Here is a 25157-nt window from a genome sequence, read left to right as displayed (position 1 = left end):
CTAGGTATATGTAGAATGTAACTGCTTTCGTGGCAGTATTAGTAGGGTAATAGGTCGGAAGAAGAAGTTCACGGCGGGTTACGCGCATGGTTTTGCGCCTAGATGGATTTAGTTTCATTAACCAGAATTCGCACCAGTTACAGACAGCCTTAATGTCGTTTTGCAGGATGTTAGCATCATCGGGGTGAGAAGTTTCACAAAGAGTAACGCAATCATCGGCAAAGAAATAAATGTTAGAAGAAATTTCATTGGGTAAGTCGATAATATTGTCACGTGGTAGTGACGTTAAAGAACACACTAGCAGTACTGTGAAAGACAAAACTAGCTTTTATTGGGCGAACCTGTGCTCACAAAACAGGCTACACTTAAAGCGCAACGATAGCGGCGAACACAGTCGGCGATCGTCGAAAATCTGATCAGCTGGTCAAGCGCGACAGCTTTTATACAGTAGTCATCGAATTTTCCAGACTACTCGTCGGGACCCGCATGCCTACTACAAAGTTCTACACCATTCGCGTCAAGCGATGAATTCAGATAACCCAAGGTTCGGCGACAACAAACTGCCGATAGAAGCATCGATAACTTTCCAAAAAATTCGGATACATGCAGGCGCGTCCCGCGCTGTGCGATGAGATTTGTTCAGCGGCGAAACGTGGTCGCCCGATAGAGATAGGTACACGTGTCAATACCCCCCTCTTAAAAAGCATCGACCCGATGCTACATACAAGCGAAATAAAAACACCCGTAGTAAAGAAAACAACAAAAAATAAGGAATTTCGTCAGCGTCCGTAAAAGGGTTTAAGGCGCACCACGTGGACCACTTCAGATCGTGCGCGGCGCCGCTGTGAATGCAAAATGCCGTCTGGCACGACCTCATAGTCCAGAGCGCCAATACGTCGGATGACCTTGTAGGGTGCGAAATAGTGTCGGAGTAGTTTCTCACTGAGTCCTCGTCAGCGTATCGGGGTCCAGACCCAAACACGGTCGCCAGGTTGGTACTCGACGAAGCGTCGTCGGAGGTTGTATTGTCGGCTGTCGGTCCTCTGCTGGCTCTTGATTCGCAGGCGGGCGAGCTGTCGTGCTTCTTCGGCGCGCTGGAGATAGCTAGCGACGTCAACGTTCTCCTCGTCAGTGACGTGCGGCTGCATGGCGTCGAGCGTCGTCATCGGGTTCCTGCCGTAGACCAGTTTGAACGGCGTGATCTGTGTTGTTCCTTGCATCGCCGTGTTGTAGGCGAATGTTACGTACGGCAGGACGGCATCCCAGGTCTTGTGTTCGACGTCGACGTACATCGCTAGTATGTCGGCAAGGGTCTTATTCAGCCGCTCCGTAAGACCATTCGTCTGCGGATGGTAGGCCGTTGTCCTCCTGTGCCTTGTTTGACTGTATTTCAGTATTGCTTCGGTGAGCTCCGCAGTAAAGGCCGTTCCTCTGTCGGTGATGAGGACTTCTGGGGCGCCATGTCGCAGCAGGATGTTTTCGACAAAGAATTTCGCCACTTCGGCTGCGACACCTTTCGGCAGTGCTTTAGTTTCAGCGAAGCGGGTGAAGTAGTCCGTCACCACGACGATCCACTTATTTCCGGTTGTTGACGTCGGAAAGGGTCCCAGCAAGTCCATCCCGATCTGCTGGAATGGTCGGCAAGGAGACTCGATTGGCTGTAGTAATCCGGCTGGCCTTGTCGGCGGTGTCTTGCGTCGCTAACAGTCTCAGCATGCTCTGACATAACGGGCGACGTCGGCGGTCAGGCGCGGCCAATAATACTTTTCTTGTATCCTCGATAGTGTCCGGGAAAATCCGAGGTGTCCAGCGGTCGGATCGTCATGTAGGGCGTGCAATAATTCTGGATGAAGTCCTGACGGGACAACAAGAAGGTAGTTGGCGTGTACTGGTGAGAAGTTCTTCTTCACGAGTAGATTGCTTTGAAGCGTGAAGGAAGATAATCCACGCTTAAATGCCCTGGGGACAACGTCGGTGTGCCCTTCCAAATATTCCACGAGGCTTTTTAGCTCCGGGTCTGCCCGTTGCTGTTCAGCGAAGTCTTCCGCGCTTATCATTCCAAGGAAGGCGTCGTCATCTTCGTCATCTTGCGGCGGCGGGTCAATGGGGGCGCGTGATAGGCAATCGGCATCGGAGTGTTTTCGTCCGGACTTTTAGGTTACATTGATGTCGCATTCTTGTAGTCTGAAGCTCCACCGCACCAGTCGTCCTGAAGGATCCTTTATACTTGCTAGCCAACACAACGCGTGATGGTCACAGACGACTTCGAATGGCCTGCCATAAAGATGAGGGCGAACTTTAGCTGTAGCCCAAACGATCGTGAGGCATTCCTTTTCGGTCGTAGAATAGTTGCCTTGCGCTTTTGACAGCGACTGGCTAGCGCAAGATATCACCTGTTCGACTCCGTTTTTCCTCTGGACTAGAACGGCACCGAGGCCTAGGCTACTGGCGTCAGTATGGATTTCTGTATCGGCGTAGTCGTCAAAATGAGCAAGTACTGGCGGCGACTGCATGCGTCGTTTGAGTTCTTCAAATGCGTCAGCCTGCGGTGTTTCCCACTTGAACTCAACATCACATTTCGTTAGACGTGTCAACGGCTCGGCGATGCGTGAAAAGTCCTTCACAAAGCGCCTGTAGTAGGCACACATGCCAAGGAATCTACCCACTGCCTTCTTGTCGGTGGGATGCGGGAACGTTGCGATGGCAGCTGTTTTCTGGGGGTCGGGGCGTACTCCGATTTACTGATGACGTGGCCTAGGAACAGAAGCTCATCGTAAGCGAAGCGGCATTTTTCTGGCTTCAGAGTGAGCCCTGATGACTTGATGGCTTCTAACACTGTCGCAAGCCGCCTAAGGTGATCGTCGAAATTTTCGGCGAATACAACGACGTCATCCAAGCAAACGAGACAGGTCTGCCATTTCAATCCCGCTAAAACCGTGTCCATCACGCGCTGGAACGTTGCAGGCTCCGAGCACAGTCCAAATGGCATAACCTTGAACTCGTAGAGGCCGTCTGGGGTGATGAAGGCGGTCTTTTCGCGATCTCCTTCGTCGATTTCTATTTGCCAATAGCCAGTTTTGTGGTCCATCGAGGAGAAGTGCTTAGCGTTGCAGAGCCGTTCCAATGTGTCGTCTATCCATGGAAGGGGGTAAATGTCGTTCTTCGTGATCTTGTTCAGACGACGATAATCGACGCAGAAACGTAGGGTTCCGTCCTTTTTCTTCACCAGGACAACAGGCGATGCCCACGGGCTTTTCGACGGCTGGATGGTGCCGTCGCGCAGCATTTCGTCGACTTGTTCTCTTATAGCTTAGCGTTCTCGCTGCGAAACTCGGTAAGGGCTTTGGCGGAGTGGTCGAACGTACTCTTCGGTGATTATGCGATGCTTGGCGACCGGTGTTTGTCGAATCCTCGATGACGTCGAAAAGCAGCCTTTGTATCGTCGGAGCAGACTTCTGAGCTGCTGTTGCTTAATCACTGGGGGACTTGGAATAATGTTGTAGTCTTGTTCGGGAACCATGGTCTTCGGGGTAGATGCGGCGGAATCCGAGAGGACAAACGTATTACTGGTTTCCAGAATTTCCTCGATGTACGCAATCGTCGTGCCCTTGTTGATGTGCTTGAACTCCTGGCTGAAGTTTGTCAGCAACACCTTCGTGTTTCCTCCGTGCAGTCGAGCGATCCCTCTTGCGACGCAAAGTTCACGGTCTAGCAGTAGACGTTGGTCGCCTTCGATGACACCTTCTACGTCAGCGGGTATTTCGATCCCTACCGAAATAACAATGCTGGAGCGGGGCGGGATGCTCACTTGATCTTCGAGCGCACTCAAGGCGTGGTGACTACGAGGGCTCTCCGGCGGTATCGCTTTATCTTCCGACAGCGTTATTGACTTCGACTTCAGGTTGATGACTGCGCCGTGTTGGTTCAGGAAGTCCATACCGAGAATGACGTCTCGTGAACACTGTTGGAGGATAACGAAGGTGGCAGGGTAAGTCCGGTCATGAATGGTGATTCTTGCCGTGCAGATTCCAGTCGGCGTAATCAGGTGTCCTCCAGCGGTGCGAATTTGAGGGCCTTCCCATGCAATCTTAACCTTCTTCAACTGGGCGGCGATGTGTCCACTCATGACGGAGTAATCAGCCCCTGTGTCCAATAAGGCGGTAACAGCATGGCCGTCGAGGAGCACGTCGAGGTCGGTGGTTCTTTGTCTGGCGTTACAGTTAGGTCTCGGCGTCGGATCACGGCTGCGTCGTGTTGAACTGAAGCTGGAACGTCGCGTCGTCAAGCCGTCTTTCGTCGGTGTAGTCTTGGCTTCCTGACTTCGCAGGAATGGCGGCGTGACGTCATTAGGTCGTCGAGATGGTTTCTTCGTCGTCTTTGTCGGCGGCGGAGGATCTTCGTCAGTTCGACGAACAGCAGGCGCACCTACATCGGTTGCTGCTTTTAGTTTTCCGGATATGGGCTCGCAGAGCGGCCCCGGGCTGGGCCGGTGTATGGTCGGCGCTGCGGCGACAGGTAGCGGCCTGGTGACGGTGAACGGGACGGCCGTCGAGGGCTCCACTGAGGAGCGGCGAGGTAATCGGCGATGTCATGTGGGCGCTCGCCAAGCTGTGGACGCGGCGCATTTATGGCGAACCCTCTCAGTCCCAAGTCGCGGTATGGGCATCGGTGGTACACATGGCCGGCTTCTCCGCAGTGATAGCAGAGCGGGCGGTGGTCAGGGGCTCGCCAAATGTCCGTCTTCCTCGCGTTGGTGCGCTGGGAGGCGGGTGGGCGTGCTGGCGGCGGCGGCGGCGGACGACGGAATTGCGGCGTCACCGGGCCCTGGCGCGGTCGCGGAGGGGGGCCTTGACGGCGTGCGACGGCGGCGTAGGTCATCGCTTCCGGCTGCGGCTGTGGTGATTCTGGTTGCACCTGAGGAACTCCAAGCGATCGGTGCACCTCTTCTTTCACGATGTCGGCTATCCAGGCCACTTGAGGCTGCGACGAAGGCAAGACCTTGCGCAGTTCTTCGCGCACAATGGCCCTGATGGTCTCGCGCAGGTCGTCCGTGGCCAGTGATTGAATCCCTGCGTAGTGAGTAGAGCTTGTACGGCGCTTGAATTGCCGGTTCCGCATTTCGAGTGTCTTCTCGAAGCTGGTGGCCTCGCGAAGGAACTCTTCGACGGTCTTCGGTGGGCTTCGTATCATTGCGCCGAAAAGTTCTTCCTTCACACCACGCATGAGAAGGCGGACTTTCTTCTCCTCGGGAATATCCGGGTCGGCATGGCGGAACAGACGGTTCATTTCTTCCGTGAAGATGGCAGCGTTCTCATTAGGCAGCTGCACTCGGGCGTCCAGCATGGCTTCGGCCCTTTCCTTGCGCGTGACGCTCGTAAAGGTGCGCAGGAAGCCGGTAAGGAAGAGGTCCCATGTCGTCAAGGTCGACTCCCGGTTCTCAAACCATGTTCTGGTGGCATCTTATAAGGCAAAGTATACATGCCGCAGCTTGTCGTCGGAGTCCCAGTTGTTAATAGTCGCGATTCGTTCATAGGTCTCCAGCCAGGATTCTGGGTCTTCAGTCGCTGCTCCATGAAAGGTCGGTGGGTCCTGAGGTTGTTGTAGGATAACGGGGGACGCTGGGGCAGCCATTGGGGTTGCTTTGACCACGATCTTCTTTGTAGGCTGAGGTAGAAGTCCTTGCTCTAGGGGCAGTCCTTGCAGTCTGCGGCTGGCACGCTGGTCTTGGGCGATGTTAGTTTTGTCCTCGGGCTTCGGGCTTGGATCGCGGCTTCTCGGAGGCGTTCGGTACATGAACGCACTAGCACCTCCAACAGATGTCACGTGGTAGTGACGGTAAAGAACACAGTAGCTGCACTGTGAAAGACAAAACTAGCTTTTATTGGGCGAACCTGTGCCCACAAAACAGGCTACACATAAAGCGCAACGATAGCGGTGAACACAGTCGGCGATCGTCGAAAATCTGATCAGCTGGTCAAGCGCGACAGCTTTTATACAGTATTCATCGAATTTTCCAGACTAATATTCGGGACCCGCATGCCTTCTACAAAGTTCTACACCATTCGCGTCAAGCGATGAAATCAGATAACCCAAGGTTCGGCGACAACAGACTGCGGATAGAAGCATCGATAACTTTCCAGAACATTCGGATACATGCAGGCGCGTCCCGCGCTGTGCGATAACATTTCTTCGGCTGCGAAACGTGGTCGCCCGATAGAGATAAGTACAAGTGTCAATATAAATTAAAGAAAGGAGAGGGACTAGCACTGAACCTCGAGGAACGCCAGATTCAACAGGGCTAAATGTAGAGAAGTGGTTATTAAATGCAAAGAGCTGGGATTGATTAAGAAGAATGCGCTCTAGCCATGAAAACAGATTAGCGTCAAGATTTAGTTTACCAAGATTAAAAATGAGTAGTTTGTGACATACCTTGTCGAAAGCCTTTTCAAAGTCGAAGAAAACACAGTCTGCGCATGAACGTTTATCAAGATTAAGATGAAGGTCGTGAGTGAACGAAAGCAGTTGTGTTTCACAGGACGAATGTTTGCGGAAACCGTGCTGAGCACGTGTGAAGAATGAGTTGTCATGCAAGTGCTTAACTAAATGAGAAAACGAGATATGTTCGAGTACTTTACAAGGAATGCTAGAGAGGGAAATGAGGCGGTAGTTATGAGGTGAGCATTTGTTGCCGGACTTGTGAAGTGGAACCACCTTCCGAATTTTCCAGTCTGCAGCGAGTTGATGGGTGTCCAAAGATTGCTGGAATATTTTTGAAAGTAATAAAGATGAGCAAACAAAAGTGTTTTTCAAAAACTTTGCGGTAACTAGGTCTGGACCAGGGCTTGACGACATCTTTAGATTTTAATTAAATTTTCTACGCCAAGTGGCTCGATCCTAGTAAAATCCATGGCCGGGTAACTGCAGCTATTTAGGGTGGGAAACACAGGATCAGGACATAGAACGAAATTACCGCCGAATAGGGAGTTTAGGGTTCGGGGACATTCAGCGTCGGGCAATTTTGATCCACTAGAATCAGCTAAGGTTACTGTATCATCTTTGGAAGGGTTTATGATGCGCCAAAACTTTTTCGGGTCTTCTGTAAGTATTGTAGGCTAAGTGTGTTCTTGAAACATACTTTTAGCGAGTTTTTTAGCTGCTATGTGAGCTTCGCTGGCGTCCTTGTAAGCGTCCCACTTAGATACTATGTAACATTTTTTTGCGATGTGGTACAGGCGCTTTTTACGATTGCAAAGCCTCTATAGGTGAGAATTAAACCAAGGCGCCTTGGAGTTCGATCATATAATACATCATCATCATCATCAGCCTGGTTACGCCTACTGCAGGGCAAAGGCCTCTCCCATATTTCTTCAACAAACCCGGTCATGTACTAATTGTGGCCATGCTGTCCCTGTAAACTTCTTAATCTCATCCGCCCACCTAACTTTCTGCCGCCCCCTGCTACGCTTCCCTTCCCTTGGAATCCAGTCCGCAACCCTTAATGACCATCGGTTATCTTCCCTCCTCATTACATGTCCTGCCAATGCCCATTTCTTTTTCTTGATTTCAACTAAGATGTCATTAACTCGCATTTGTTCCCTGACCCAATCTGCTCTTTTCTTATCCCTTAACGTTACACCTATCATTCTTCTTTCCATACCTCGTTGCGTCGTCCTCAATTTGAGTAGAACTCTTTTCGTAAGCCTCCAGGTTACTGCGCCGTAAGTGAGTACTGGTAAGACACAGCTATTATATACTTTTCTCTTGAGGGATAATGGAAACCTGCTGTTCATGATCTGAGAATGCCTGCCAAACGCACCCCAGCCCATTTTTATTCCTCTGATTATTTCTGTCTCATGATCCGGATCCGCAGTCACTACCTGCCCTAAGTAGATGTATTCCCTTACGACTTCCAGTGCCTCGCTGCCTAATGTAAACTGCTGATCTCTTCCTAGACTGTCAAACATTACTTTAGTTTTTTGCAGATTAATTTTTAGACCCACTCTTCTGCTTTCCTCTCCAGGTCAGTGAGCATGCATTGCAATTGGTCCCCTGAGTTACTAAGCAAGGCAATATCATCAGCGAATCGCAAGTTACTAAGGTATTCTCCATTAAATTTTATCCCCAATTCTTCCCAATCCAGGTCTCTGAATACCTCCTGTAAACATGCTGTGAATAGCATTGTAGAGATCGTATCTCCCTGCCTGACGCCTTTCTTTATTGGGATTTTGTTGCTTTTTTTTTATGGAGGACTACGGTGGCTGTGGAGCCGCTATAGATATCTTTCAGTATTTTGACATATGGCTCGTCTACACCCTGATTGCGTAATGCCTCCATGACTGCTAAGGTTTCGACAGAATCAAACGCTTTCTCGTAATCAATGAAAGCTATAAGTCGGGGTTGGTTATATTCCGCACATTTCTCTATCACCTAATTGATAGTGTGAATATGATCTATTGTTGAGTAACCTTTACGGAATCCTGCCTGGTCCTTTGCTTGAGAGAAGCCTAAGGTATTCATGATTCTATATGCGACTACCTTAGTAAATAGTTTGTAGGCAATGGACAGTAAGCTGATCGGCCTATAATTTTTCAAGTGTTTGCCGTCCCCTTTATTATGGATTAGGATTATGTTAGCGTTTTTCCAAGATTCCGGTACGCTCGACGTCATGAGGCATTGCGTATACAGGGTGGCCAGTTTCTCTAGAACAATCTGCCAACCATCCTTCAACAAATCTGCTGTTACCTGATCACCCCCAGCTGCCTCCCCCTTTGCATAGCTCCCAAGGGTTTCTTTAATTCTTCCGGCGTTACGTGTGGGATTTCGAATTACTCTAGACTATTTTCTCTTCCATTATCGTCGTGGATGCCACTGGTACTGTGGGTGCCACGGGTACTGTATAAATCTCTATAGAACTCCTCAGCCACTTGAACTATCTCATACATATTAGTAATGATATTGCCGGCTTTGTCTCTTCACGCATAATTCTGATTCTTGCCAATTCCTAGTTTCTTCTTCACTGTTTTTAGGCTTCCTCCGTTCCCGAGAGCATGTTCAATTCTATCCATATTATGCTTCCTTAGGTCAGCTGTCTTGCGCTTGTTGATTGACTTCGAAAGTTCTGCCAGTTCTATTCTAGCTGTAGGGTTAGAGGCTTTCATACATTGGCGTTTCTTGATCAGATCTTTCGTCTCCTGCGATAGTTTACTGGTATCCTGCGTAACGGAGTTACCACCGACTTCTATTGCACACTCCTTAATGAAGCTCACAGAATTGTCGTTCATTGCTTCAACACTAAGGTCCTCTTCCTCAGTTAAAGCCGAATACCTGTTCTGTAGCTTGATCTGGAATTCCTCTATTTTCCCTCTTACCGATAACTCATTGATCGGTTTCTTATGTACCAGCTTCTTCCGTTCCCTTCTCAGGTCTAGGCTAATTCGAGTTCTTACCATCCTGTGGTCACTGCAGCGCACCTTGTCGAGCACGTCCACATCTTGTATGATGCCGGGGTTAGCGCAGAGTATGAAGTCTATTTCATTTCTAGTCTCGCCGTTCGGGCTCCTCCACGTCCACTTTCGGCTATCCCGCTTGCGGAAGAAGGTATTCATTATCCTCATATTATTCTGTTCTGCAAACTCTACAAATAACTCTCCCCTGATATTTCTAGTGCCTATGCCGTATTCCCCTACTGCCTTGTCTCCAGCCTGCTTCTTGCCTATCTTGGCATTAAAGTCGCCCATGAGTATAGTGTATTTAGTTTTCACTCTACCCATCGCCGATTCCAAGTCTTCATAGGAGCTTTCGACTTCCTGGTCATCATGACTGGATGTAGGGGCGTAGACCTGTACAATCTTCATTTTGTATCTCTTTTTAAGTTTCACAACAAGACCTGCCACCCTCTCGTTAATGCTATAGAATTCCTGTATGTTACCAGCTATATTCCTATTATTCAGGAACCCGACGCCTAGTTCTCTTCTCTCCGCTAAGCCCGGATTGCACAGGACGTGCCCGCTTTTTAGCACTGTATATGCTTCTTTTGGCCTCCTAACTTCACTGAGCCCTATTATATCCCATTTACTGCCCTCTAATTTCTCCAATAGCACTGATAGACTCGCCTCACTAGATAACGTTCTAGCGTGAAACGTTACCAGGTTCATATTCCAATGGCGGCCTGTCCGGACCCAGTGATTCTTAGCACCCTCTGCTGCGTCGCAGGTCTGACCGCCGCCGTGGTCAGTTGCTTCGAAGTTGTTCAGATCCTCGAAGTTACTTAAAAAGAGGTCGAGGAAGTTTGATAATTCCAAGTTTATATCGTTAAAGTTTGCCTTCTCGTAGTCATATATTACCTTTTTTTAACAGCCGGCTTTGACAGAGGAGTCGTAACGTTAAATGAAAGAACTAGATGGTCGTTTACACCAGGTATACATGAAACATTCGTCATAAGGTCAGGATGAGAGCAAAATATCAAGTCTAAGATATTGGCAGTACCCTTTGAAATTCTTGTTGGTTCAGAGACTAGTTGAGTTAAAGAAAATAAAGAACAAAGATCAAGAAATTCATTACACTTTGAAGAATATGGATAACAAGCAGGTGGATCAGCATTCCAATTTATGTTCGGGAAGTTAAAGTCCCCCATTAATATAACAGGTGCTTTTGGATGCAGCACAAAAAAGTGTGTGTAGTGCGTCATGAAGTTCGGGAGTGAGAGAAGACGGGTAAGAGGGAGGGCGGTAATAAACCGAGAAAACAAATTTTCGATGGCCTAGGTCAACGCAGGCGCACACTATTTCTAGGTTGCTGTGAAAGGTAACGTGATGACAAGGCAAAAATTTCGAAATGGCAAGCAGTGCACCTCCACCGTGGCCAGCCATGCGATCACAATGGAAGATATGAAAGCGGGATACGTCAAAAATTTCACAGTTGTACACCTGAGGATGCAACCACGTTTCAGTTAGAGCGATTATACCGGCACCGCAGTTGTCGACGATAGAGTTAATTGCTTCGCGCTTCTTTATCACACTTCTTACATTAGCAAGAACCACTGTGACATGTGCTGATGAAAGAATGCCATTACCCCTCGTGTGTTCCTAAGTAGCAAAGGGTCTGCCGGGACTGACAGCTGTGGCCGCGCCATCAGGCAGTGCATGCGTGATTTGCTTGACGCAGTCACTTGTTGGGTCGTATAGGAAGGATTGCCTACCAATAAAAAGCTTATTAAACCTTACCTGAAACGGGGGAGAATTGGGCTGGCGCTTACCAAATTCGATAAGGTTTTTCCTTGCGTGCCTTGTAGCGGCACGCAAGGAAAAATGAAGTTACGAAACGAAGTGTGGCTGCCCCTGCTTTCAAAGATAGGTCTAACTCGCTCGGGTAAGAATTCCCCTTTCGCAATTTCCTAATTTCATGCAACTCTCCTACCTTTACAATTTTTTGTGTCGTTTTTATATAGACGTGTGCGTTCGCTTGTTACTGTTAGCCCATCATTTCTATCAAAAAGCGAATAATAAAGGAATCGTGCATATTGCACTATTTATAGGAGATGTCAGGCGCCTTGTAGGTTTTTCTTGCAGTGCGAAACGAAGTGTGGCCACCCCTGCTTTCAACGACAGGTCTAGCTCGCTCGGTTTATAATACCTTTTTTGTAATTTCGTAATTCACGCAACTCTGCTACGTTTATATACTTTTGTGTATTTTTTGTTTATGAACGGGTGTGTTCGCTTGCTACTGTAACCCATTATTTGTATCAAAAAGCGAATAATAAAGGAATCGCACATATTGCGTTATTTATAGCAGATGTCAGTAGCCCTCTAGGTCTTTCTTTCATTATGGAACGAAGTGTGGCTGCCCCTGCTTTTAACACCAGGTATAACTCGCTCGGTTAATAATACTTCTTCTGCAATTTCCTGTCATGAAACTCTGTTACCTTTACAATTTTTTGTGTCATATTTATATAGACGCGTGTGTTCACTTGTTACTGTTAGCCCATCATTTGTATCAAAAAGCGATTAATAAGGAAATCGCGCATATAGCATAATATTTTGCAGATGTCAGTAACCCTGTATGTAGGTCTTTCTTTCAGTATGAAACGAACAGTGCCCACACCTGCTTCCAACGACAGGTCAAATTAACTCGGTTAATAATGCCTCTTTTGCAATTTCCTAATCTCAAGAAACTCTGCTACCTTTAAAATCTTTTGTGTCATTTTTTATGGGCGTGTGTGTTCTCTTGTTACTGTTAGCCCATCATTTGTACCAAAAGGCGAATAATATAGGAATCGCGCATATTGCACAATCTATAGCATATGTCAGTTGCCCTGTAGGTCTTTCTTTCATTATCAAACGAAGTGTGGCCACCCCTGCTTCAATGACAAGTATAACTTGCGCAGTTAATAATACCTCTTTTGCAATTTCCTAATCTCATGCAACTCTGCTACATTTAAAATTTCTTGTGTAGTTTTTTCTTAGGCACGTGCGCTCACTTGTTACTGTTAGCTCATTATTTGTATCAAAAAGCGAATAATAAGGAATCGCGCATTTTGGATTATTTATAGGAGATGTTAGTAGCCCTGTAGTTCTTTCTTTCAGTATGAAACAAAGTGTGGCTGCCCCTGCTTTCAACGACAGGTTTAACTAGCTCGATTAATAATGCCTCTTTTGCAATTTCCCAATCTCATGCAACTCTGCTTAGTTTACAATCTTTTGTCTCGTTTCTTTTATAAACTGGTGTGTTCGCTTGTTACTCTTAGCCCATTATTTGTATCAACAAGCGAATAATAAAGGAGTCGCGCATATTGCATTATTTATAGCAGATGTCAGTAAACCTGTATATACATCTTTCTTTCAGTATGAAACAAACTGTGGCCGCCCCTTCTTTCAATGACAGGTCTTACTCGCTCGGATAATAATACCTCTTTTGATATTTCCTAAGCTCATGCAACTCTGCTACCTTTACAATTGTTTGTGCTGTGTTCGCTTGTTACTGTTAGCCCATCATTTGTATCAAGAAGCGAATAATTAAAGAATCGCGCATATTGCATTAGTTATCGCAGATGTCAGTTGCCCTGTAGGTCTTTGTTTCAGTATGAAACGAAGTGTGGCCGCCCCTGCATTCAAGGACAGGTCTAACTCGCTCGGTTTATAATACATTTTTTTGCAATTTCGTAATTCACGCACATCTGCTACGTTTATATACCTTTGTGTATTTTTTGTTTATAAACGGGTGTGTTTGCTTGCTACTCTTAGCCCATCATTTGTATCAAAAAGGGAATAATAAAGGAATCGCGCATGTTGCACCGTTTACAGCAGATGTCAGAAGCCCTGGAGGTCTTTCAGAATGAAACGAAGTGTGGCCCCCCTGCTTTCAACGACAGGTCTAACTCGCTACGTTAATAATACCACTTTTGCAATTTCCTAATCTCATGCAACCTTGCTACCTTTACAATTTCTTGTGTCATATTTATATAGACGCGTGTGTTCACTTGTTACTGTTAGCCCATCATTTGTATGAAAAAACGAATAATAAAGAAATCGCGCATAATGCATAATTTTTTGCAGATCTCAGTAACCCTGTATATAGGTCTTTCTTTCAGTATGAAACGAACAGTGTCCGCACCTGCTTTCAACGACAGGTCAAACTCGCTCTGTTATTAATACGTCTTTTGCAATTTTCTAATCTCATGCAACTCTGCAACCTTTAAAATTTTTGTGTCATTTTTATATAGACGCGTGTATTCACTTTTTACTGTTAGCCCATCATTTGTATCAAAAAGCGAATAATAATGGAATCGTGCATATTGCATCATTTATAGCAGATGTCAGTAGCCCTGTAGGTGTTTTTTCAGTATGGAACGAAGTGTGGCCACCCATGCTTTCAACCATAGGTGTAACTCGCTTGGTTAATAATACTTCTTTTGCAATTTCCTAATCTCATGATACTCTGCTATGTTTACAATCTTCGGTGTCGTTTTTTTATAGACGCGTGTGTTCACTTACTACTGTTAGGTCATTATTTGTATCAAAAAGCAAATAATTATGGAATCGCGCATATTGCATTCTTTATAGCAGATGTCTGTAGCCCTGTAGGTCTCTCTTACATTATGAAACGAAGTGTGGGCGCCCCTGCTTTTAACGACAGGGCTAACTCGCTCGGTTAATAATACCACTTTTGCAATTTCCTACTCTCATGCAACTCTGCTATGTTTACAATCTTCGGTGACGTTTTTTTACAGACGCGTGTGTTCACTTACTATTGTTAGCCAATTTTGTATTAAAAAGCGAATAATAATGTAATCGCGCGTATTGCATTCTTTATAGCTGATGTCTGTAGCCCTGTAGGTCTTTCTTACAGTATGAAACGAAGTGTGGCCGCCTCTGCTTTTAACGACAGGGCTAACTCGCTTGGTTAATAATACCACTTTTGCAATTTCCTAAACTCATGCAACTCTGCTACCTCTACGATTTATTGTGTCAGTTTTATATAGACGCGTGTCTTCACTTGTTACTGTTTGCCCATTATTTGTGTCAAAAAGCGAATATTTAAAGGAATCGCGCATATTGCAATATTTATAGCAGATGTTAGTTGCCCTGTTGGTCTCTCTTTCAGTATGAAACGAAGTGTGGCCGCCCCTGCTTTAAAAAACAAGGCTAACTCGCTCGGATAACAATACCTTTTTTGGAATTTCGTAATCTAATGCAACTCTGCTACTTTTACAAGTTTTTGTGTCGTTTTTTAATTGGCGCATGTGTTCGCTTGTTGCTGTCAGCCCATCATTTGTATCAAAAAGCGAATAAAGAAGGACTCGGGCATATCGCATTATTTATAGCAGATGTCAGCAGCCCTGTAGGTCTTTGTTTCAGTATGAAACAAAGTTTGACCACCCCTGCTTTCAACGACAAGTCTAGCTCGCGCGGTTAATATTACCTCTTTTAAAATTTCCTAATCATGTTCAACGCTGCTACCTTTAGAATATATAGTGTCGTTTTTTTTATAAACGCGTGTGTTCGTTTGTTACTGTTAGCCCATCATTTTTATGAAAGACAGAATAGGAAATGAATCGCGCCAATCGCAAAATTTATGGCAGATATCACTAGCCCTGGAGGTCTTTCAGTATGAAACGAAGTGTAGCCGCCCCTGCTTTAAAAGACAGGGCTAACTCGCTCGGATAACAATACCTCTTTTGGAATTTCGTAATCTAATGCAACTCTGCTACTTTTACAATTTTTTGTGTAGTTTTTTTTATTGGCGCGTGTGTTCGCTTGTTGCTGTCAGCCCATCATTTGTATCAAAAAGCGAATAAAGAAGGACTCGCGCATATTGCATTATTTATAGCAGATCTCAGTGGCCCTGTAAGTCTTTCATTCATTATGAAACGAAGTGTGACCACCCCTGCTTTTAACGAAAAGTCTAACTCGCGCGGTGTATAATACCTCTTTGGCACTTTCCTAATCTAATTGAACGCTGCCACCTTTACAATCCTTTGTACGTGATCTGTGTACTACAATACACTTTCGTGTTTCGCGCGGCCATGCTCGGGCATTCCCTACTGCACCACGATGTGACTGCGGCTAGTTAAACGTTACCCACAGTCCTCACAAAACCGGACCGCGTATGGTGTCGACTGCTTTGGAAACGGTGCGTTTCGGATTACCGCTTGCCCAGTTGCCTCATGTTTCACGCGGCCTTTTCAAGCTGCGGTGGTGAGTATGGCGCGGACGCATTGCGTTATGCGCATAATGCTCACACCTGTTATGTCGCGGTGTTGAGACTTATCGGTCCTCTCAAGAAAACTCAAGAAGCCAGTGCCGCACAAAAAAGAGACGTTTCAAGTTTTTTCTTTTTCTTTTTTAATTTGTCGTGTTTTACGTGTCAGAACCATGACCTGATCCTGCCACCTCGTGCTTAATACTAAGCACACCTCCAAGGATGCTTATAGCAACCACGGCGGGTCAAAGAGTGTTAGAGTTTCGTCATCAGGTGTGTTTGATAACCATTTCGCCTTAAGTGTCGATATAGGTTGTGACAGCCCACTTGAAAAACACAACAGGAAATTTTAGACTTTCGTTCTGTTGTCTGTAGTGTGACGTCCTGAAGTTCTTGATCAATATTCAATTAAAAATGGACAGAGACCTCTTTAAGGCTATGTAAATTTGTTAGTAGAAAAAAGAAAAATAAAAGAAAAAAAATAAACCGCCCGCAGTGGATTTGAACTTCGGACCGGAGGACCCCGAGCCCAGCATCGTACCACTGCACCACGCTATGCCTCTGGCTTGCTTACAGTTTAGCTGCAGAAATACTTTGCGTTGATGTTTACATTTCCATTTTAAGAGCCAAGATGCGTTTTCTTTCCTCCGCGTCAACTACCGCACCTCTAGAAAAGTAAAAGTATTCTTACCATCTACAGGTACATTGTGCAGTGAAAGAACATCGCTTTTGCTGTAGGATATCCATATTAAATAAGAAATACAGAAAGAGACAACGGTGACCGGGGACACTGTTAGGTTGTTACTGCTAATTTAGACAGTTGTCTCTCGCTCTACACTATTGAGCGCGCATATAATTCTGTGTTCAATGCAAAATAGCTACATAAAAATTCGTGGATGATTGTTCATTCTGACAGCATACTAGCTTCTCTCGGTAGCGCTGTACCAGAATAATGAGACCCGAGCGAGACAGCTTTTCACGCAACTTTGTGGAACAACCCAAAACTTATTTTTCGATTTGTAAAAGTTTATGCTATATTTCTGGGACGTTAACTGTGTCAGTGTAACGGCACATGTAAGTCCACAGGCCTGTGTGCCACATCTTACCAAATAACACAAAACGGATACGCTGCCATTCCCGCAGATGGTATGATTTTCATCAGCGGCCGATTTTGAGGAGTCCGGTAGGGCGTTTATGGTGCTTCGTCGTCACGGCACAATTATAACAATTGGCCACGTCGACTTTAATGCCGGTGTCGGTGCTATCAGCATTGCCGGCTTCAGAGAAGCACGACTGAATACCACGCAAGAGAAGAGTACAGGGTACACCACCGATGCGAAATTAACATACAATTTTAAAGCGTCGCGACTGAAAGCGCTTCTGTCGCGGCGTGAGAAATTATGTCGCTGCGACAGAAAGTGGAACATTTCTAACGCCACGACCGAAAATGTGTAGTCCCGACAGAGAGTTCCAGTCGCGACGTCAGAATCGGTGTTGCGATAGAAAGTTGTTGTTGCGACTTCAGAACTCTTCTTGCCCGACAGAACGTTTCTGTTCCGACTTCAGAACGCTTGGTTTTCACGGCAGGATGATTCTGTTGGGGCATCATAATTTCTGTCGTAATGTCAGAAACGTCTGTCGCAACTGCAGAAGCATCAGGAACTTCTGTCGTACAACAGAAATTTCCGTAGTTGCGACAGGAATTCTTGTTGTCTTTTTCAACTGGGAGCGATTTGCGCCACAGCAACATTATTTTTCAGGTGGCAAATTACTGTTATGCAGCATGAACAATGCGTACAGCCAGCCTGTTTCTGTGTTAAATGGAGGCACGCAGTGTGTGCACACAATTATGTTCATTTTTTTGGTTTTGTGAAATAAGCTTCAAACTGAAGTCGAGGTTTTGACGGAAGCCCGTCTGGTCGGGAGGCATCATGAAGATGGGTAAAAAAGAAGGATACCGACCACTGAATGAATACAAGCTTCAAACTGCATGCATTTTCACTGGGAAATCTGTACCAGCACTTCCTTGTATCAAATTGTCTATGCACAAAAGTTTGTGCATTAGAAATCACAGTTTCAGGCAGTTACAGCCTACAATTTTTTTTCTGTATACAGACACTAACTGCGTTTTCATAGTCATGTATTGCACGTTTGACCAGTGCTGATAAGTACAATTGGAATAAATTCAAAGAGGCTTGCGAGTTTGTTTGCTCGGCAAGGCTTTAATCTATTTTAGTAACGTGTTCATGTGCAGATGTCGTGAGAATGCATACTTGGACTTTGGTTACGTTTCACTGCATCAGAACAAACCCCCCAGCCAATCTCAATTTTTTCCTTGTTTTTTGCCCTTGGTGTCCACATACCTGAATGTATTCTGACTTTTTGTACTAAGACAACAGCAGGGCATCACACATGTTAGAAACATTAAAACAACAAGGAATGTGGCATAAACGATCCACGGAGTCACAAAACAACAAAGAGGCTTCAAAGAAGCAGAGGCAGTCAGACTTGTGCGAGCATTGATTATTAGCAGGGTGACCTATAGCCTCCCCTTTCAAAAACTAAATAAGGCTGAAATGTCTAAAGTGAGCTCCATCATCAGGGCAGCTAGGGCTCCCAAAAACACAAGTGCCAAAAAGCTGGAGGCTCTTGGTATTCACAACACATATGAAGAACATGACATGACATGTGGTCACGCCTCAGAGAGAACATCTCAATTCTACAAAACAAGGAAAGGCTCTGTTACAAAAGGTGGGATATCTCCTAATAATGCAGTATGGCTGAGAAAAAAGTTTTTCTACCCAGGAAAACAAGAGAGAAAATTTTAGCTTTACGAATCCCAAAGAATATGAGCACGGAACACCACCAAAGCAGAAGAAAAGCGCAATCAAAGGCTTTACAAAATAAATGTGAAAGAAATCCAGACATATACTACACAGATGCGTGTAGAGTGGCAACAGACAAATTCAAAATAGTGGCCTTCAGTCAGTCCACAGCGATAACAACCTCCATTCGGAACCCTTTAACCTGCACCGTGGCCAGCCATAGCGCTGGCCTTTTGAGATGCAGAAGCAAAAGAAACAATCTGCATTGGCCATGATGGATTCTAAGGCAGCATGCTGTTCGTGCATGACCGGTACCGTCCCACACAAAAGTCACAGAATTGCACCAGGTGGTAGTTTGGTGCCCGGCATGCTCTGGTCTCGAGAAAAATGAGAGGGTGGACCGAACTGCTCGAGCAATAAGCATCCGAGCACTAGTCGGTCCTTTCAAGAAACTCCCATTGACCCACACAACACCTTCGAAAACTAGGAAAAAGAAGCAGAAATACAGCCGCCCGCACTCCAACCTTATGGAAGAACAGGCCAGGGATTGGCGCTGTGTACAGACTAACACATATCTACACCTACAAATACTCAGTAAGATACACCCTGCATTCTATGAAAGTATGTGTTCTTGGTGCGGGGAGCTGCCAACTCTTGACCACGCAACATAAATGTATAAACTACATGCTCCAAATTCCAATTCGCCCCTTACAGCGTAAGTGTCAAGTAACAGGCACTGGGATGTTCGGCTTACTAGTGGAGATGCTGAGAGCCAGAGAGCTCCTCTCGATCAAGCCCAGCAAACCACAGAGATCAGTGGAGCCCTGTACTGAGGGACGCACCAACTGCCCAAACCACTAAGAGAAATAACGTTTATACTACTATTACTTGCCCTTAGTGCTATCAGCCATCATGTTTACCTGCAACTAAAAATGAGCCACCTGTCACTTGATTCACTCAGTTTCCATTCAGAAAATGCACTCTTTGTAAGAGGGCATGCATGACTGATTGCGTATGTGCAGCATTTTGTTGCCACAGAGGGGCATGTATTATGGAAACCGACATAAACATTAATACACTCTGTAGTAACTTGTTCTGAATTGAACTTTTCAAAATAAAGAACAATTTCAATAAATGACATGGGTTTGTTTTTTTAACTCAGTGAGTAGCGTGCTACCATCTGGGATTTTTTTATTCCACGTGGTAGAGGTGTGTGGCTGTCACTGTACTGCTTTCAAGCTTCTGCATTAAGTGTGCTTGTGGCACCTGGGACTAATTCTCAAAGGAAATATGCTTCAGGTAATTGTGAATTCTCGGCAAACATGACACGCATATTGCTGTATTTGTCTTGGAAACTTTATTCAGAAAAGCAGCTTTTATAGCTTCAGTAAATTATTCATTGTGGCCAATTCAGCTGACCCTTTCCGAGATTGACCATTAATTTTACAGCAGTGGATTTCTATATTTCTAGTATTCAGTGTGTATACTGCTTCTTTTCAGATATGTTAACATCATACAAGTCTGCATTCCCAAGAACATAAACAGCCAGAGGCCACATTGCAAAGACGGGGATCTTATTATCAAGAAAAGAAATCAGTAATAAAGGTAGCAAGAAGTACTCACAAGCAATTGTTTGTTGTCAGAGGGATGCAAGAATAATACAGTCCATCCAGGTGGTGCACGAAAGCCAGATAATGGCCACAAAAAACAAAGCCTACTTATATGTCACAGCCATTTTATTCATAAAATGACATTTAACTCCAATGTATGCATAATGAAGCCTTGGTAATTATGTAAATTTACTAGCACTACCGTCCAGTACTGCTGTGCTCCTAAATGGTGGCTCACAATTGCAGGCAGCAATAGGTGCAGCGACATCCATCATTCGTGCATCACTCACTTTGGACAACACACACCTTGCTGCTAGGAAAAGTAGCCACAATATAGCTTTCTAACAATTATTGGCAATTAGTTTGAGAAAGGCGTTTGCAACCCCACCAGGCTAGACCAGCATTGCCTTGCAGCATGCTCTACACTGGGAACGTAACTCCTTGCCCCCGAACCCAACATTTCTGTTTACCTGACATAGGACGATGTGCAGACAATGCTCACCTGCCCCCTGCCCTCCTCAACTGCCCCCCCCCCCCGAACACACGCACCAAAATATTCCTGGCTACCGGCACTGGTCCTTGTTACAAGAAATAGAAGTACGGATCCTTGGTCTCGATGTTCGCCAATCTGGAACAAGATCAAATTGGCTAGGCGAAATAAAGAAGACACCAATGTCAACCTTCCACCTGATATGAAGGATTGCGTCTAGATATGGAGAAGATTGTACCGAAATAGCCAGTAATGTTGTTTGGTCTGTACTCCAGCCACATATTATTTATCAGGCTCAGTTTTACTGGCCCTCACAGGAGCAGAGGGACCAGATTGAGATCATTATTCAAAACGTGATGAGGGCAATAGCTGCTCTCCCTCTGTTCGCTCAAGAACATGCCCAGGTGCACATCACGGCAGCATTGCTAATTCAATGTGAATGAGCATGTGAATTAAAGAGGCTGCACGTTGCAGTCACTTCTGATTGCTTGGGTGCAAGAACAGACTTAAGGCCATGGCATGGCTGTACACTCATGTTCCTTTGGACCAATGTATTTTGTACAGACGCTGCTATTACAGGAGATGGAAGCATAGTATAACTCAGCCTTAAGTACTCCCCTGTTTATAAATATAAGGAATATACAATGGATGTCTGCAACTCTACTTGAGCTTCATACCATACATGACAAGAGTCTGCAGAACGGGGCTGGTACACGGTAAAGTCGCACATGACACCAATAAGGCAGCCTCATATTTATCAAACATTACCCAAGTACAGACACATCAATTCCTTGAGTGCCATTTAACAGCTGAAGCAAGACAGTAAAGCCACATAGCTTTGTCACAAGATGCACAAGCTTCATAACTACTCAATTTTAATGCTTGCTTACACTATGTACAGTGACACATCTCTGGGCTTTTCAATGCCATGGCAGATAAAAAAGAACACAACAACATCAAGAACATGTATCTACTCACACCTCTTGTGCCAGGCTCACTTGCCGTCTTTCTACCGCGAAAGGTTTGCTCTGATGCGACACATGCTTTTACGCTCAAATTTGACAACCATTGCTGCATCAATTTTGCAAGCACTGTCAAGGACGCAGTATTCTTAACTGCAATTTATCATCAGGAAATACGTATATTTAATAATGTGAGCACAGGCATCTTGACTCACTTGTTATGAATGGAAAGAAATGCCACTGCTGCCTGAACGAAAAGAGTAATCTTCTGCGGTTGCAGAGAGTCAGTGTAGCTGCATGCAATACTGTTTCACAGCAAGTTTGTACCAAGTATCATTATAGGCAGGGAATTATAGGCCTAATTGTGCTTTTCACTTGCTTTGAATGCGACCTTAAACAAAGCATTGTGTGTAAAAAGGGCAAATGTTCATCAAGCATCTATCAGCGAGTAGCATTTTGCCCTTTGAGTCTTTTTAGCATCCATGGTGGAGAGATTAAATTGCAAGTGTATCTCTATAAGTCATGCCTGTGAAGATGCACATGGTGTTTAGGAAGGTAAATTTTTTTGAATCAGGGAGGTACGTATGGAAATAACTTTAATGAGAAAAGGATCTGCAAGGTTTCCAGCCCAGGCTCAGGCCACCCGGGCATTATGTGCGGTGAGGCATAGCCTTTCCACCGCTGCCCGGGCCCACTGGATAGCCCATAGTTGGTCGTGTAGTTCCGAGCTAGTCAGAGCGCTTAGCTATCGCTCCTCGAGAAGGTCCGGTTCTAGCTTGTCCTCTAGATATATCGATCTGATCTGCGTGCACTTCCATGAGATCTGTGCCATGTCTGCGTGTTCGTGCTTGCAGAGCTTGCAGCTCACCTCTTGGTATTTTGTTGAATTTACTCTGTTTAAATGTACAGGGATTCGGAATGTTCTGGTTTGCAACCTCCTCCAATCTGTTTCTTGAAACCTGTTCAGTTGTTTGCGGGGTTGTGGGTATGTTTCTCCTTGTTCCGTATAAAGTGTCAGTATGTCGTGGTACGTGACCAGTCTGTCCCTGTTGTCTAGTATCGCTACTTCGTTGTCGTCGCCTCCCCGCAGTCCTTCCCCTTTCACCGGCGGTTGCGGGGTGTTGGGCCGTCACTGTCCGAGACGCGGTGGGTTAGTTCTCGTGCGGCTCGGTCGGCCTTCTCATTTAGGTTGGGAGGGCCATTCATGGTTACTTCTCCCATATGTGCCGGGATCCATTTGAGGTATTTGGGTCATGTCAGAGAAACACAAATGTATTGTTCCAAAATGGTACAGTGTTACTCCACTGTTAGAAAGGTGATTTAGAAGGGCTCTCTAACTCCATTGACTAAATTTTCAGAGGTGATTGCAGTGGGTGATTCCCCTGTTACTCTGGTATTGGTAGTCTAGTGCTTACTGTCAGTGATATATACAGCATGCCAGTTTTGGAGCTCAACTTTCAAGAGCCAATTAGGAGCCATCTCATGGGTGATTTAATAAGTTTATTAGGCTTTTCTTTAAACAAACAATTAATTTATTCTTTATTTTTGCTGTCATTTTGATGGCCTGTCTATGCTTTTTGTTTTCAAAGACCATATTATTTTCATAATTATGGCCTTGAATATTTAATTGTAATATCCCTTATAATCCACCGTGATTACTCATAAAAGAGAAATCACTAAAGAACAAACAGTAGATGTGGGCAAATATATGCGCATTGACTTGAACAGTCACCTGCGAAAGTTTAAAGTCAGGTTGCTCAATGGATTGAATAATCTCAGTTGGAAAGCAGCACTAAGTGTGTTCATATGCCTCTCACTCATCCAGTATACGTAAATGTAACCAAATGTTGTATATGTAAGCAACACACTCTCAGACTTTAGCGCAATAAGTTAATATGTTGTATTATGCTGTTGAGTTGAGACTGTGAATGGAACTATTAATAAAATGAGCAAGCTAGAGACAACTATTGCAGTGTTTATAATTTGTGGCAAGTGCAGCATGATATTGCAAAAGAACATAAATAATGCTCCTCTCAATGTTTCTAGCTATGCCTTTCGTTCATCTCTTAGTCTCTCTGAAATTAAGCAGGAGGGCATGGCACAAGCACTGCTGCTTACGTTTATAATGGAGTCATCAGTGGGTTTCAGACAGAGGCAACTCCTGTCCCTTACGCACATATGTTTCGGTATTTTCAAGACTGTTCCTGTCATACCAAGTCCAAGGCTCACTGGCCCCTCATGGTATTGAAGCTTGCTCACCAATTACTTAGAGTGGATGACACATATTCTGGATTTTGTCAGGTGCATCAGTCTTGCCCTAATCATGGTATGAAAGGTCGGTCCTCCTGGTCCAATGCAGCTATCTTAATAAAAAAATACTATAATTTGCATGTTTTTTCTCTTGGCCACCGAAGTGCATCATCCAAACCAAACACAAACACTTTTTTCTTAGGTGCACTCTTGAAAACAAAGGCTTGCAGCCACATGCAGAAGAAAGTACAAAACAGATTATGCAAATTAATGATCTGCAGTGTGCAGATTATGCAATGTGTACAACAACTAATGCTGCACCTCTAATGCATTAAGTGTATTCAAGATTATGGAAGCTTTTTCCTAATTATTTTATTTTTTTTAATTTAAAGATACTGCCAGCCCTTACAGAGGGCTATAGCAGGAGAGGAATATGAACAATTATAAATCACATATTTTGCACATGGAAAATCGTACATTGGAACACAAAAAGGGGACAATAAATTAAAAATTATTAACACCAAGAGGTAACAGCGTAAACCGCTGAAGATAACAAGGACACAATGTTAAGTATATTATTTACAAACTAGGATATTTCCAATGTGTTCTGTGAAGAAATTAATGGATTAGGATGAAACGGCTTCTTCCGACAGGGAGTTCCATTCTTTGATAGCTCTTGGGAAAAAACTGTATTTGAAACAATCGGTATGTATAACAGGGGGACGAATAAACATTGAATGAAGATGTCGAGTGGTTTCACCAGAAAGAATTTCAAACAAAGTCTGTATGCCTTATATGAACATGATGATGAATGATTAGGTAAATATATTTAAGTCTTTCATATTTAGATCTAGCCTGTAAAGTCGGAAGGTTTGCCTGTACACAAAGTTGAGAAGGAGAGTACGTCCGCCGATATTTATTGAATATAAATCTGACTGCCAGACGCTGTATTCGTTCGATTTTTGATATATTTATAGCAGTGTAAGGGTCCCAGACCACCTTAGCATATTCAATTATAGGTCTAATTAATGTTTTATAGGCTAGAAGTTTTGTTTCTAGATTTGCGAATGGCAAATAGCGCCTGAGACACCACAGTGACTTGTTGGCCTTGGCACACACATCATCTATATGGTGGTTCCAGCGAAGATCACTAGTGAAAATCATGCCAAGATACTTATGCTGATCAATTCTAATCAGTTCATGATTATTAATAAAGTAAGAGTAGTTTAAGAAATTTAGCTTTCTAGACACTGTCATAAATACAGTTTTTAACGGATTTAGCACCATTTGCCATTCATCACACCATTTCTTTATTTTCTGCAAG

General features: G+C 44.8%; 1 protein-coding gene across 1 annotated transcript in view; it reads left to right on the top strand.

The window, feature by feature from the left end:
* Positions 1 to 19354, top strand: part of LOC135920845 (uncharacterized) — a 74512-nt gene extending 55158 nt beyond the window's left edge. Inside the window, exon 4 of the mRNA XM_070529670.1 lies at positions 19279 to 19354. Within this exon, the coding sequence (XP_070385771.1) occupies positions 19279 to 19354 (76 nt within the window). The remainder of the gene's footprint in view (positions 1 to 19278) is intronic.
* Positions 19355 to 25157: the final 5803 nt, after the last annotated feature.

The sequence above is a fragment of the Dermacentor albipictus genome, unplaced genomic scaffold, assembly GCF_038994185.2.
Source record: "Dermacentor albipictus isolate Rhodes 1998 colony unplaced genomic scaffold, USDA_Dalb.pri_finalv2 scaffold_27, whole genome shotgun sequence".
Classification (NCBI taxonomy): domain Eukaryota; kingdom Metazoa; phylum Arthropoda; class Arachnida; order Ixodida; family Ixodidae; genus Dermacentor; species Dermacentor albipictus.
This window is presented reverse-complemented; position numbering and strand designations above follow the sequence as displayed.